The sequence below is a fragment of the Gavia stellata genome, chromosome 35 (genome assembly GCF_030936135.1).
Source record: "Gavia stellata isolate bGavSte3 chromosome 35, bGavSte3.hap2, whole genome shotgun sequence".
Lineage (NCBI taxonomy): Eukaryota > Metazoa > Chordata > Aves > Gaviiformes > Gaviidae > Gavia > Gavia stellata.
The window spans coordinates 852,966-866,753 of record NC_082628.1 but is presented as its reverse complement, the minus strand read 5'-3'; the positions used below and the strand labels follow the sequence as shown (position 1 = coordinate 866,753).

General features: G+C 52.7%; 1 protein-coding gene across 1 annotated transcript; it reads right to left on the bottom strand.

The window, feature by feature from the left end:
* Window positions 1–818: 818 nt before the first annotated feature.
* On the bottom strand, window positions 819–12,725 carry LOC132320339 (electroneutral sodium bicarbonate exchanger 1-like). The gene is made up of 24 exons (XM_059832618.1): window positions 12,678–12,725; window positions 12,335–12,458; window positions 11,502–11,630; window positions 10,917–11,052; window positions 10,541–10,701; window positions 10,257–10,436; window positions 10,000–10,088; window positions 9,710–9,867; window positions 9,253–9,340; window positions 8,601–8,747; window positions 8,332–8,423; window positions 7,649–7,823; window positions 7,379–7,512; window positions 6,516–6,761; window positions 6,308–6,413; window positions 5,793–5,954; window positions 4,994–5,107; window positions 4,484–4,645; window positions 3,642–3,893; window positions 2,934–3,002; window positions 2,213–2,386; window positions 1,976–2,113; window positions 1,427–1,527; window positions 819–906 (listed from the first exon to the last, which is right to left on the bottom strand). The coding sequence occupies exons 1-24, from the start codon at window positions 12,723–12,725 to the stop codon at window positions 819–821; spliced, it is 3,273 nt and encodes a 1,090-aa protein (XP_059688601.1).
* Window positions 12,726–13,788: the final 1,063 nt, after the last annotated feature.

Genomic DNA, 13,788 nt, shown 5'->3' with positions numbered 1-13,788 from the left:
CACGGCCAGCCGACTCGACCGCATGTGCCTGAGGTGACACCACAGCCCAACGACCCCCCGCCCCAAAACCTCAAGAGAGCACGAGAGCCATCTCTGCTTCACAGCTTCTTCCTGCATAGCGGCAGGGGAAGGGAGAAGGAAAAGGCATCTTGCCGCTTTCCTCCCGGCTCATCCCACCCTGGGAGAGAAGAGACTTTGCAAGGACAGGGGAGAAGAAAAAACTACAGAGTGCCAGGGAGGTAAAAGGAAGGAAAACAGCACTGAATGATAAAGCGGCAGCAGTCCCTCTACCACTACAAACCCACACCACCACACGCACGTACACACGGGAACTTCACGACACCGAACTCCCATTGACTGGCACGTACACCTCAGTTTGCTGGTCTAGAGATACTGAATGCCTGAAGCACACCAAGGAGAACTGAAAACATCGACATGGCTTTAATGGGAATCCTCCAACTGGAAAACAGCGGTATCTCCCCGTCTCTGCGTTGGCACGTCCCTGAGTCACGTTCTCACTCCTCCCCTTCAAAGCCGAGGCTCCTAAATAGCAAAACTGGGGGGAAAAAAGACAAAAAGAGGGAGAGCACCATCAGTGGAAGACCTGCCGGCTGCTGCTGGTTCAACCCTGTTCGTGGGACCACCCTGGCAGTGACAAGCTGGTTTGCATGCCACGGTCCTCGCTGCCTCTTCCCAGGGACGGGCCGTTTGCTCGGTACTGCCTGCCGAAGCACGGGAAAACTGTAGGCATGCGCCGTCGCTTGCAGAGGAGCACGGTCACGTTCACATGCAATCCTTTACCTCTTTCCTCCCCGGATTCAGACTGTTTCTGTGTTCATAGTGAGAGCCTTCCACACGCTCGTTTTCAACACTTCCTCCGAGATATTAATCTCGCAAGGATCAGTCCTGCAATAAATATTTCACAGAGCAATCCGTGACTACGGGAACTGATGCCACCAAGTGCGTTAGCATCAGCAAGAGGAACAGCGGGGCCCCGAGAATCAAAGCTCAGCATAAGCACGGGAGGTTTTGCTGGATGAGGAGTTTTGCGAGGCAAGCCTGAGAGCTGCAGAGCTACAGCTCCGTGCAAAGGCTCTTGCGGGCGTTTAGCCTTGGAGTGGGCTCCTAAGCCACTGCTGGTACAGATCATGCCTGCAACTCCTCGTTTTTACGTATGAGGATCTCCAGCTACCCTAAAGTCACTGAGGATGCGACTTTTTGGGGTCAGATGGGAGTTGTGCAGCCACTCTGCTTGGAGGCAGAGCCCTGCGATCCCCTCCTGCAGCCCTGCCCGTAGATGTGATTTTCCCACCAAGCTGACTGCTGCTTTCTATGGGACGCTCAAGAAAGATGCAAGTGGAAAAAATTGTGCCAAACACCTTCCAACTAATCTTGCCGGGGGTCCTGGCACTTGGTGGGGCTTTACCTGTCCCTGCTTTGCTTTGGGATATCCAAGTTGCTGGTCTTGCCCAGTTTCAGCAGAACTGAACCGGCAGCAGCAGCAGCTTCCATCATTTTCGGGGACTCCTGACGGAAAAAAGGGACAAATCAAGTTCTCTGTCTTGGATCCAAGTGGAAAAAACCTGAACACCCAGCAAAAACATTGCATGCTGCCCTCTCCTTCTGACTCGTGGCACATTTAGCTATTAGCGCAGCAGGGTAAAGACCTTTCACTCTGAATTTTTTTGGGGGGGGGGGTTAAAAACACTGTTACGAGCCAATCTTTCCATCATCATCATCATCATCATCATCTGTTATTATAAATGACTCATTTAAAAAATTATACCTCTATTCAAGTGTTAAGCTCACTGCTCATTCAGGGAAAAAAAAGGTTAAGATGTGGGATCCAGGCTATTAGTATCTGTTTCTTTTGAGTTCTGATCTTGCCCCAACATGTAAAGACAAGCTGTGCTAGAAACAGGCAATCTCACAGCCCGAGGGAGATGTCCAGCCCCGAGCGCCCAGCAAGCGTTACCTCTTCTTCATTGGCTTCGTTTTTGGCACCGTCCAACTTCTTCTTCTTGCTCTCTGGCATAAGGTCATCCAGGAAGCTGAGCTCTCGCTTTGAGAAGCAGAAATCCATGGCTTTCCGGACAAATACAAGAGCCAAAACCTGCACGAAATAGAGGGAAGATGCGGTGAGGCCAGAGGTGGTGCTACATCTCACTCCAACGCGGCAAACATCCCTGTGCCGAGCGGCACCGCCTCTTACCATCATGGGAAAGACGATGGCGGCACGGGACACCTTGATGGCCCAGAGCAGGACGAGGCAGATCAGCTGGATCACGGTGAAGAAGTGCACCTTTCGCAAGGGGACGTGCCGCAGGTAGATGAAATCCGGCTGGTGTTTCGCCGGCATCCAAAACAGCTTCAAGCGATCGAAGAACTGCAAAGTCAAAGTGGAAAAGTTGCCACCTTGGGACTGCGGAAAGCTTCTGGCCCTCTTGAGACGTGGAGGGAGTTTTCAGGATCTCGCTCGCCATGAGAAACCGTGGATCCCACTATGCTCCTCCTGGGAGCAGCACCCATTTTCCCTTCGCTCCAGCTAGAAACCAGCTTGCCCGTGAGAGCTGCCCACCCACGTGCAATTATGCCACGTTATTCTATGATTAGCTTGTCTTGGCCCACTGAATCCCCCAGCAAGGATTTCCACCAGTGGTAGAAATTGCCTTCCCTGTGCACTCAACTCCCCCATTTTCACCTAACCAAACACTGGCCTGCCCTAACCTGTGTTTAAACAGGGAGCGCTCAACTTGCCCGGTCCTCCCAGCCCTATAGACCTCCTGTGCCTCCTCCAATCTTTTTCGTACACAAAATATTTTCATTGCTTGCTTTCCGAGAGGTTTTTTTCCCATGCCGCTGCTTTTTTCCTGCTTCTACGGAGATGAAATACCAGGCAGCGGACATGCTGCACGCTGTAAAAAAGTCCGTACCTGAATTTCTCCGAGCGACGACACGCCCATGTAGAGAAAGACGCCGTAAAGCACAGGCATTGGTATAAACTGAAAGAAAGAATGCAATCATTTATTTTTTTAAATTGCATTTTCAGTAGTACCACTCTCTTCTACAGGCACTGCCTCAAATTGCCTACAGCTTTCCAGTTTCCACAGGGTTAGAGACGTGTCGGATTTTAACCAGCAGAGCTTTTGTGCCTGCGAGTGAGCTAACGCTCTGCTTTAGGCTGACCGTTGGAGTTATCTTTCATCAGCAGAATCCTATCTTCCAGAAAGGTTGGAGGAAAACAGGCGACCATGCTACCATATGCCACGTTCTGTGACGGTAGAAAAACCTTTCTCCTTATTCTTGTAGCAACAAGCAAAAGCGACGTGCCTCCTCTTAGCCTAGCGAGGAGATTATCTTGTGGGAGGAACACGCAAGGAAGCCCATGGAGATGATTTCAGTGTGTTTAGCTACTGGAACGGCTGTGCTGAGGCATTTGGGGGAGCAAATTGCCATCGATAACGTGCTGAACGGCTGGAAAGCGTAAGCGAGGAGGCTGCTTCCCACTGTGGGTCAAGCCCCAAGGTTTGGGATCACCTCCTCCTCCACTCCACAGCTGCTTGGGCCTGGAGAGAGGGGACTGGTTTTGGGTAACCTCCAAAAAGCTCGTGGCTGTTGGGTGTTTTGCATTTTCCTCTTACCTTTAACACAGAAGTGAAGAAGACAGAGCAGCCCATGAGCACAAAGATCATGGAGCCAGTGACTCTCTGCTCTCGTATCCCCAGAAACTTGGGTTGTTCTCCTGGAGCTGCGCACTCAGACTCGACTTTGAGGCTATTCACGTGGGTGATGGACAGGACGGTGGCAGCCACAAACCAGGGCAGCCCCATCACGGAGCACACCCCGAGCATCACGGCCACCATGAAAAGGTCCAGGTGGTACCCACATCCTTTCTGCGGGAAGCAAAACAAGGAGATGAGCGTCCCACAGCACAAGAGCAAGGACAACGTCGCAAGTCAGGCTCAAACCCCGCTAGAGCGCAAGTCAACTTCTTGAGAATTTAAAACACGCCTCGGAAACAAATAAGGAGGTATCTGCTCTTTGTGCAAGCCCCTTGCATGAAAAGGTGGCAGGAGTTCAGACAAAGTGGATTTGGTTGTGCGATAGCTACTTCTCAAAAGAAAAAAAGAGACCGGGTTTTTTCCTTTATAAAGAAATTTCCACCACTTGCAAGTAGGATGTGACTCTGAGTTATCCCTGGCAGCGCGTCAACACAATTCGATCCCCCATCCACTGGTGACATTTTAAAACAAAACCACGCTTCTCTATTGCTCCAAGATTAATTTGCTCCTCTGAAAGGCTGCTCATCTGAACTCCCTGTCGTTTGCTCCCTGTGTCATCATTAATGCAGGAGAGCATCCTGCCACGCAGCCTGACGTTTTCCCAAACCAATGCCTTCCCAAAGCATTTGGAATAGGAGCTTCTCCCCGTGCCTGCAGCCCGGAGTGGGTTGGGGATGGGCTCATCTCTTGCAGCCCCTTACCTTCAGCCTGTGCTCCTTCCTGTTCACAATAACAGCAGTGATCTGCTGGTCCATGAAGATCAAGATGGTGCAGAGCAGAGCTGGGATGAGCGCAGCCAACACCGTCCACCAAGGGTTGGGTCCTACGGGGCTGATGAACCACCCGCGGTCGTCTCTGGTAGGCTGCAACAAAGCACACACATCAGCATCATCTCCCAGCCCAGCCACCTCACTGGCTTTGCTTTTCCCCTCCATTCCCATGTCAGAGCACCTCCCAGCCCTGGCTTCACGTCACCCTGGGGTTCAGCACTGCCGCTGCCCTCTTTGCAAGCACCTACAGATACTTCTCCTGGAGGTATCTAGTTTTGGGGCTGTCTTCTCCTTTCCCGAAGGAAACAATGCGCTTGGAGGCAGAAGAGGAGATGGTCGCACCACCAGCATCTCCTCCGGACTCAGCCCTGTCCTGCCCCGGCATCACCTTGTGGCATCCCCAAGGGCTGAAACCAGCTCCCTGCCAAAACACCCCGTTACCTTGAACATATGGGGGACGTGGAGCTTCGGTGATGGGATCCCAATCATGAAGTCCATGAGCACCATGACGACGATGGTGAGGAAAACAGCAAAGTCGCTTACTGTGGACCGTACCTGGGGCAAGAAACCAGAGCTGAAGGGGGCGTCGCAAAGGGGGCCACAACATGACATGGAAAAGTGAGGGACGTCAACGCCATTAAGACCGGTTAACAAAACCCCTCCATGCTGAGGACATGCAGCCCAATCCCTTGGTTAGATACCGTTGCTGTGTTTGTGCCTGTGAGATCTGGTGCCAGGCAATACAAAATGTTTAATTAGGTGGAAAAGGGTTGTCTTAATTGAAACCTTAAAAAAAAAAATAAAATTACAAAAGAAGGAAGCAGATGTCTGCCACGACAGCCACGCTCACAGCTAAAACGGGAATAAGGCACTGAGGCATCATTTGCTCCTCAAAAGGAAGAAATAGTGTCGTTTGCTATGGCAGCTCCTCAGCTGAATCAGCCTTCCCCTTGAGCACATAATGCACAGAAGGTGAAAAAAAGTAACTGTGGAAGACCTGATTTCCCACTGCCTGAGCAAGAGATGGCTCCAGGACAGGTCGCCAGGCAGGTGGGAAATGCTACGATCCTTTTGCGCTCATGGAAATGAGTGAGGGACGTCCACGCTGATGGAGAGCTTGGCCTTCAAGGTCAACGTTTCCCAGCTCGACCGAGTGGTGGCAAATACTGCTTAGTGCTCCAGGAAAGCCATTTTGGGAAATGAGCGTGGAGACTGCTGCTGGCCACCGTCTTCTACCTACTCTGGTTGGGAAGTATCGGCTGGTCTTAAACTTCTTCAGTAAGCTCGACAGCACAAAGGTGGAGAAGAAGAGGATGCAGCACCAGAAGAGGACGTCAGGCGTGTAGGGGCCATTGGGTCCACAGGCAGGTCCTTGAAACTCTCCATGCAAATACCGACATTCCTGGAGAAACAGAGCATCAGGACACAAAGGCAGTGCACGTGCGGCAAGGAAACCTCGCATAACGAGGGGGTTATTTCTGCTGCCGGTCAGAAATATTGTCCTGCCACCGCGTTGAGGAGGCGGACAGTTATTACCCACGATGTTGGGCACAAGGTGGACTGGACAAGGTGGACTCTCCTTCCCAGGACCAAGCGGGTTAAAACCACCCATTAGATGTAAGCAATGACTTTTCAGAGCAGCACTAGCACAGCTGGAAACCCATCACCACCTGAAGGGCTCCGACTTGTGCACCACGCGAATGCCCCTGGACCCCGTGGCCGCGGCACGAGGAAGCAGTGGCTCGGGGCACTTACGGTCACCGTGAGGTTTTCCCAGGCGATGCCAGACACGTTGATCTTGTTGCTCTCCCAGAAACGCAGGGTTTCATTGCTGGGATGCGTCGGTGCCTCACACTTACAGCTGGGAGGAGAGAAGCCAAGACACGGGTAAGGGAGAGGCGATGCAGGTGCAGCCCTGAGCTCCTGCCAAGGGGCAGGGGCGTTTTAGGAGGAAAAAACCCACTAGTCGATGGTGAGGAAGTCGAGCTGGCTGTGCATGTGCACAGGGTAGGTCTCCCGCAGGTGACTCAGCTTCTCTAGAGCCTCGTAGATGAAGATGAGGCAGATGAGGGAGGCGAAGGCTTCTTCAGTGAAGCGGGTGATGTAGCACACCAAAGAGCTGGCGTCGGTGGCCACCAGCACGATGCAGAAGAAGGCGGTCCACAGCCCGATGCATGCCCGCAGAGAGAGATAGGAGAGCGTGTACTCCCTGGGAAACCAAAATAAAACCAAGGGTGGAAAGGCCAGCAAGAGGCTCCAAGTTGGGGCTTAATGATAAATTTAAATTGCAATAAGGGTGGTTCATCTCACATCGAAGTCATCACAGCAGAAGGACTGTCATGGAAAATACCCATTTCACATGAAAAACTCCTACTTTTTCAATGAAATCATCCAAACTCACAACATTTCAGCAGTAGACTATTTGGCTACCTGAGCAAACTGTATTTCCACTTCCAGCAACAATCAGGCTAAGAAGTGCCTTGTTTTGTACTCAGAGGGAAGCAAATCTTCCCCCATTCCCAAACCAGAGTGATTTGTCTCCTCTTCCTTGTGCAGCCCATCTTGGGCATCCACATCCTTGTGGTTTCTCCTCCTCCAGCTGCTTCGCTTTAAGCCTAAAACCCCCAAATGACCCCATCCATCCTTCAGAGAGCCAGGGCTCTCGCACCATCACATACTAAAGCAGCAGCGTGCAGCATCTGTGACACACAAGACAACTTCAATCGAACAACTGCCGCTGAGAGAAATGAAAGACAAACATCTTTTCTCCATCCCCGCTGCCTTCTGAAGGCTCTCACAGCACCCGGCCGCAGCAACCAGCCTTACTTGCAGAATTTGTAGAGGATCTTCTCAAAGACGAGCACGGGTCCGGTGCTGCCGAGGATGGTGAGAGGTTGGCCAGCAAAGAGGGAAAACACCACGCCGGTCATGGAGGCACCCAGCAGCGACTCCATGGCACTCTGTCCGGGGAAGAGAGGCAGCAGTGAGTACAGAAAGCATTAGGGGGAAAAAAAACCCAGAGCAAACTCACTGCAGCAAGGACTTTTGCATGAGTTTTATCCTCCCCCGTGCCACCCAACAGAGAGAGCTGCTCACTATGTGGCCATCGGTCGCCTCCCCCAGCAGTCCCCCAAAGGTGATGACAGGGGACATGCAGGCACAGTAGAGGAAGAGGAAGGACGCCAGACACTGCAGCCTCAGACCATCCCGAAAGTCGCTCCAGAACCACGGGGCTTTTCGCTTCACATCCAGGATCAAACCTCCAAAGAGCCTGGAAGAAGGACAAAATAGAGACAGTTCTCCTGCAAGACCACATGGACTTTTCTTGGCTGCAGAAGGGCAATCACAAGCATGGAGTAATTTTCAGTGCTGAAAAGAAGCCGTCTCCTTCTCCCTTTTTACACCCACTAGAAGCTGAGGCACGCCAAAATGCCCTCCAACAACAAAAATAAAAAGAAGAAAAAAGAAAAAACAAGACCTAACCTGAGAGCCCATCCCCTCTTACTGCAACACTCCCTTGCTCTGAGAAGCAGCAGAGCTCTACCTGGAGGTATTTGCACATCTGCTTCCACCCCAAATCAAGAAAACCTGTGTGCAATGATGCTGTGGCTGAGCCCAGCTGCCCACATCTCCCACCTGCCCAGCCCAGGGACACAGCTGGGCATGTGGAGCCCCTTCACTGAACCAAAAAACCCCAAAAACCTGCTCAAAGGCAAGGTGCATGCTCAGATTTGGGAGGCAAGCAGAAAAAAAACACCCCAAACTATCAAAGCTTGCACCTTCCCGTCCGCTCCAGTTCAGGACCGCTGTGCTTCTCTGGCTCACTGTCAGAAGCACTGTCATCGAGAGCTCCTGGCATCTTCCTTTTTTCCTGTTCAAATGGAAATAAGAAAGACAGCTATTTGTAACCACTGGCTTGTTTTGCTTCTGGTCTGGCCATGTGACTGTGTCAAACAGGGACCTTGTGAATCTGGACCCCTGAACAGCATCCCCAGCTGCCTGCCGTCCTGCCCGTCCCCCTCGCACCTCCCTCCACCGCAGCACCCACCTGCGAAGGGACGTTTTTTGGGGGCTCGATTCGGATCGATGGATCCCACTCTCCAGGCGGCAAGACCGTGACCTGATCCAGAAACTCATCGATGCCGGCCACGAGGTCAGCCCGGTTCTTGGCTTTATAGGCGACGTCATGGAAAACCTGCCCGTAGGAGACAACCTGCTCAGAGGACAACCCATCTCGCATGCCCTAAGCAGTGCAATAAGCACTTGGCTAAACGCAAGATAATTTCCCCCAAATTTCCTGCTGGCAATGGCAGGAAGTATTCCCCCAAAAGGAAAAATCTGTCCATCGTGTTCCTTGTAATCCTCTCCTCCACGAGGCCCCCCATCCCCCATGGCACACCGCAGCCTGTTGCTTAAAGAGGACAAGTTTTACTGGCCCTGGCAATGCCACCACTGGGGACAGCGTGCTGGGGACCCTGGGGAGAAGGACGAGGTGCAGGATGCACCCCGGGTGGGATTTCAGCCTCCAGGATGTGGGGTGATGCAAACGTGCGTGTTTGCTTTGGGCTGCAAACGAAGGGTGGGCTATTTGGAGAGCTGCCAGCAGCGGGGACAGCAAATGCTCTTCCTCACTACTACAGAGACAGGGAGAGGTGAAGAAAGCCAAAAATGACCCAGAGATATCCCTTCTCACGTCGCACCTCATCCGTCATGATAGTAGCCATGGACCTGCCGATCTCATGGTACTGATGGGCTTTTCCTTCTGGTCCAAGCAAAACAAACAGGAACCTGGGCAAGACAAACAAAAGGAGAGAAACGAACGTGTCATGGCTCAAAGAGCACCCAAGGAAATCCCTGGCAGCTCCCAGCCCAGAGCACGGCTCGAGAGGGGACACGGAGGCTCACCGACTCCGGTGATGAATTGGAAATTCATCAAAACCCATCGCAAATTTCATTTTGGGGCCAACTCTCATTCACGTTGGCCAATGGGTTTAAAAGCTACAGCAGGGAAGGGGGAAATGAAGGCAAGGAGACGTGGCTGGCAGAAACGTGCTGGCTCCCGCTGGCCTTGTTCCCTTGGGATGCCAAACTGATGCATGCCATCTGATGTTTTGTTGGGGGGGTTTGAAATAAAAACTTTGTGCTTCTCGTTCAGACCTTGTTGGGATGGGAACTTCCGTCATGCCCGAGAGGAGGACAGCCGGGGTCAGGCGGACAAATGCCACGATGGGCTGGCGAAGGAAATCCAGCTCTCCTACGAGCACGTTGGACGCTTCAGCCCCGCTGGGAATTTTCTTCATGAAGTGCAGCTCCGCCTGGGCACAACAAGCCATTTTCAGGCAATTACCCCAAAAGCAAAGCCCACAGCACCCTGCAGCTCCCTCTGCAGCCAAGGTTGCAACAGCAAATTCGGCCCTGAAGGCCTAAGAAAGCTATGAGTGTCTCACCTTGCTTAAATCCGTTGTGCTGGTCTCATGGTTCACCCCATTTTTAGCTTCCACAGTGGTGGGAGAAGGATGAGGGGTAAGTGTTTGAGCTGGTAGAAAAAAGAAAGACACTCAGAAAGACGGACAAGGAGCAATTGGGATGCTTCTCCTTTGCTAGGACAAACCTAATGGGGCCAAAGCCCTGCAGAAACCCTCATCTGCTGCCAAAGCCCTGCAGAAACCTTCACCGGGTGCCAAAGCCCTGCAGGAACCCTCACCTGGCTTGTCGAGGAGGTGCAGGTCCGACCCCTTCTTGCTCACATCAGCAAACGAGCGGAGAAGGCTGTTTCTTTTCTTCTCGTTCTGATGGTGGTGCTTCTTCAAAAGAACTTCTCCAATTTTTGCCCGCGTGCGCTCGTCAAACTCCGTGAGCTGTTCTTGCTGGCCCAGGATCAGATCTGAGCATGGCACAGGAAAATGAGGCAGGGTTTGATCTGTGAAGGAAGGGCACAGCGGCGAGCCAAGCTCGACCGTTCCCGGAGGGACGCGGCACCCACAGTACCTGCGATCTCTTCGATGCTGTTGGCACTAATGTCCAGCAGCACCGTGCCATTGATGATGCAGCTCCTCAGCTCAAAGAGGCTGTGCAAGGACAGCGTGGCCACATAGGGCTTGCTCCAGCGCTCGCCGCCGTCTTCCACATCCTCCTCAAACTTCAGCCACCTGTGGACATCAGGTGTGGTCAGCCCCATTGCAAGGAAACAGCCCCAGCTCTCCAACCCCTTTAACAGAGCTACAGGTAGCAAGGGGAGACGGCTCCTCGCATCAGCACCTGCAGCTGCAAAAGCTTCGCGTCCTGAGGAGTGGAAAACAGAGCCCGCGGGCTCTGCCGGCGCACAGGAACTCCTCTCCCACTGCAGCCAGCAGCAGGGATTTACCTTGCCGTTTCCTTCCACTCGGCATCTTCGCCCTCTTTCACGCAGATCTCATCCAGCTCGGTGAACAAGGCGTGAGGGACATGCTGCTCGTCCTCCTTGGTCCTGAGGATGAACTGCACCCGCTGGGACGGGGTGCCTGGGGGCAGAACACAGAGACCCGTCCCGTTACCACGCTCGAATATGGCCCATCACGCTCACATGCAAAGCGGGCATCAGATCGGCACCAGTTCAGCCACAAATATTGGGCCGGCCCCTCTCCCCTGGCTCTGTTGGGGCTTGCACAGAGCCACGGAGAAGGAGAAGCATCTATTCCACCCCTGCACAAGGATGGGCAGCTTTCCTTCCCCACATTTCCATTTTTAAAGCAGGCATCCCGCTAAGGAAGATGAGCCTAAATCCATTATACATTTAACTACCTCAAAAAAAAAAAGATGAAAGTTTTGAAAAAGATGGTCTTGTTAAATAATGCCACTTTCCCTCGGAAGAACAGCAAGTCACTCAAACTAGCCACATGGACCTGCTTGCAGAAGACCCCAGCGCCCATGTAGCCCCAAGGAGTTTAGTGAACGTGGTGGCGGGACTTACAGTGGTAGCCCCGCTCCGTCGGGGCACAGTCCTCCTCCTGTTCCCGATGCTTCTGCTTGTGGGGTCGGTGATGCCGGTGGCATTGCCCCACCAGCGGCATCTGCACGCCGGCGTACAGGGTCCGGTGGCCTGCAAAAAAGCAGCATTTGCATCACTCGCGATATTGGGGAGATGGATGACGCAGACACCACGGTTAAATCAGTGCAGCCGTCCCAGGAGGAAACACCAATTTTGTTTTCACTGGATCCCTGAATGTCACAGACCTCTCCTTTTTTCCAAGCCTGTTTTACTCGAACTTTGCAACAACAGAGCAACAACAAGTGATGGCTCCCCCAAAAGTGCCCTGAAAGCATCCAACCTCTTCTCAAATTCCAGCTTGGGCTGGCCAACACTCAGCCTTGCTCATTAAGCAGTGACAGAAGGGAATTCTTTTTAAAATCTTTGTATGGCACAAGGCGACAAGAGAAGATCCAATCAGTCCCATGATAAGGAACTCCAGAAGAAAAGAAGAAAAGCACAGCCTCGCGCCTGCAGCTGTCCAATTATTCTCCAGACCTCTCCAAGCCAGGAGCAGCCTCTGCGAGTAAACAAGCCGTGAATTATCCAGCCCCATGGCTAAAGCTCACACCGTGACCTCCGCAGGGGCTTTTTCCCTCTGTTGAAAAGCCGTAATATTAAAACACGTGAAAATAACTGTGCTGCTTTATTAAGAAGCATGGCACGTTTTGCTGCACATGATGTCACACCGAGTGAGGGACATTGTAGGGACTTTGTGCAACGGGAAAAGGTGCCGGGCTGGTGGCCCCTCTACCAGCATCTCAGCAGAGACTCACCTTCCAACTCCTCCTTCTCATAGTGAATCTTGGCACCGTTGCTCCTTCTCCCCTGGTCAATCAGTGCCTCCTCGTCATGCCTCTGTTTAGCAATGAGAAGAAGGTAAAAGTTGGGGCTGGGTGTCTAGAGCTCCCTTGCGTCCTGCCGGCAAGTCTCCTTCTCTCTTAGACACCGTTTTGCCTCCGTGCTGCGACCAGGGATGCTAAACCTGCCCCTGGCAGCCCTCCCCAGTGCAAAGCATCTCCCCCTGCCCATCCTTCTGCCCTCCAGGGAAATGCCAATGGGATTTCGGGGAGAGTTTTCCCCCTGTTTGGGGGATGCTCAGCCCTTCGGCTGTGCTACCTGTAACTCTTTCAGAAGTGTCATTTTGTAAGCCCCGTTCTGGTTCATCCTCACGTCGGTCACCGGTTTGGGGGGATAATTGAACCTCCAGATCAATCAGGGGGCCAGAGTCCCCCGGGACACCTGGACAGCTCTCACCGAGAGGAGCTCAGTGGCACCCAGTGTGCACCAACTCCAGAGACACAACAAGTGACCGTTCATGGCATCACAATCGGTGATGCGTATCCAGGCAGTTATTTAAAGCCACGCACCCCAGGACTCTTCCCGCTTGGAAAACTTAGTGGATGGGGAGAAACCAGCTCTGTTTTGGGCAAAAACTAGCCGGAATAGAGAAAAGGGGTGTAAATGCCGCATCCTGCTGGGCCAAAAGGCATAAGCAGCGTTTGGGTGTATTTAAAAGCACAAGCTGCCAAAATACGAGAGAGGTGCAAAGCCTTGGGGAAAATACGCCTTACGGGGCAAAATACGCATTAGGAGGAAACATAGGAGGAAACAGGACAAGTGAGCACCTCCGTCTCTGCGGCAAGATGCTCTCAGCGTCCCATGGTCCTTCTGTTGCGGCATCCTCGAAATCGCGGCAAGCCTTGCGCGGAGATGCCACCGAAGGAAAGGGCCCCGCTCAGAACTCACTCGGTCCCGGTTAGGCCACTCAAATGGACTCGGAGCGCTTATTTTGTTGAGGAAATTGCTGGAGGAGTTAAGGGTTTCGTAGAGCTGTGGGGTTGCGGACCTGTGGCCTTGGGATGGGATGGAGCAGGAAGGGGAGAAGCCTCCGGAAAGCAGTTTATCCCATCCCAGCATGGGCACCAGCACTTGCAAACGCTTTGCCTTCCCTCTCCGTCCTTCTCCGCTGCTGACAGGTGCCTGCAAAACATCACATTGTCAAAACTGGGCTGGGCAAGGGGATGCCGAGCTTTGCATCGCTCACTTTGGAGTTTTGGAGCAGCCAGAGTTGTTCCGCTTAGCACTATTTCCTAAGCACAAAGCTCCGGTTGGCTGCTTCGAAGCTGCTTTTGTTGGGAGGCTGAAAGCAGTAATTGCTTGTAAAACTGAAATCGGAAATCACTGGAGCAAAGGAGGAAGGTCCGACTTTTCGGGGAACGGTTCTCTT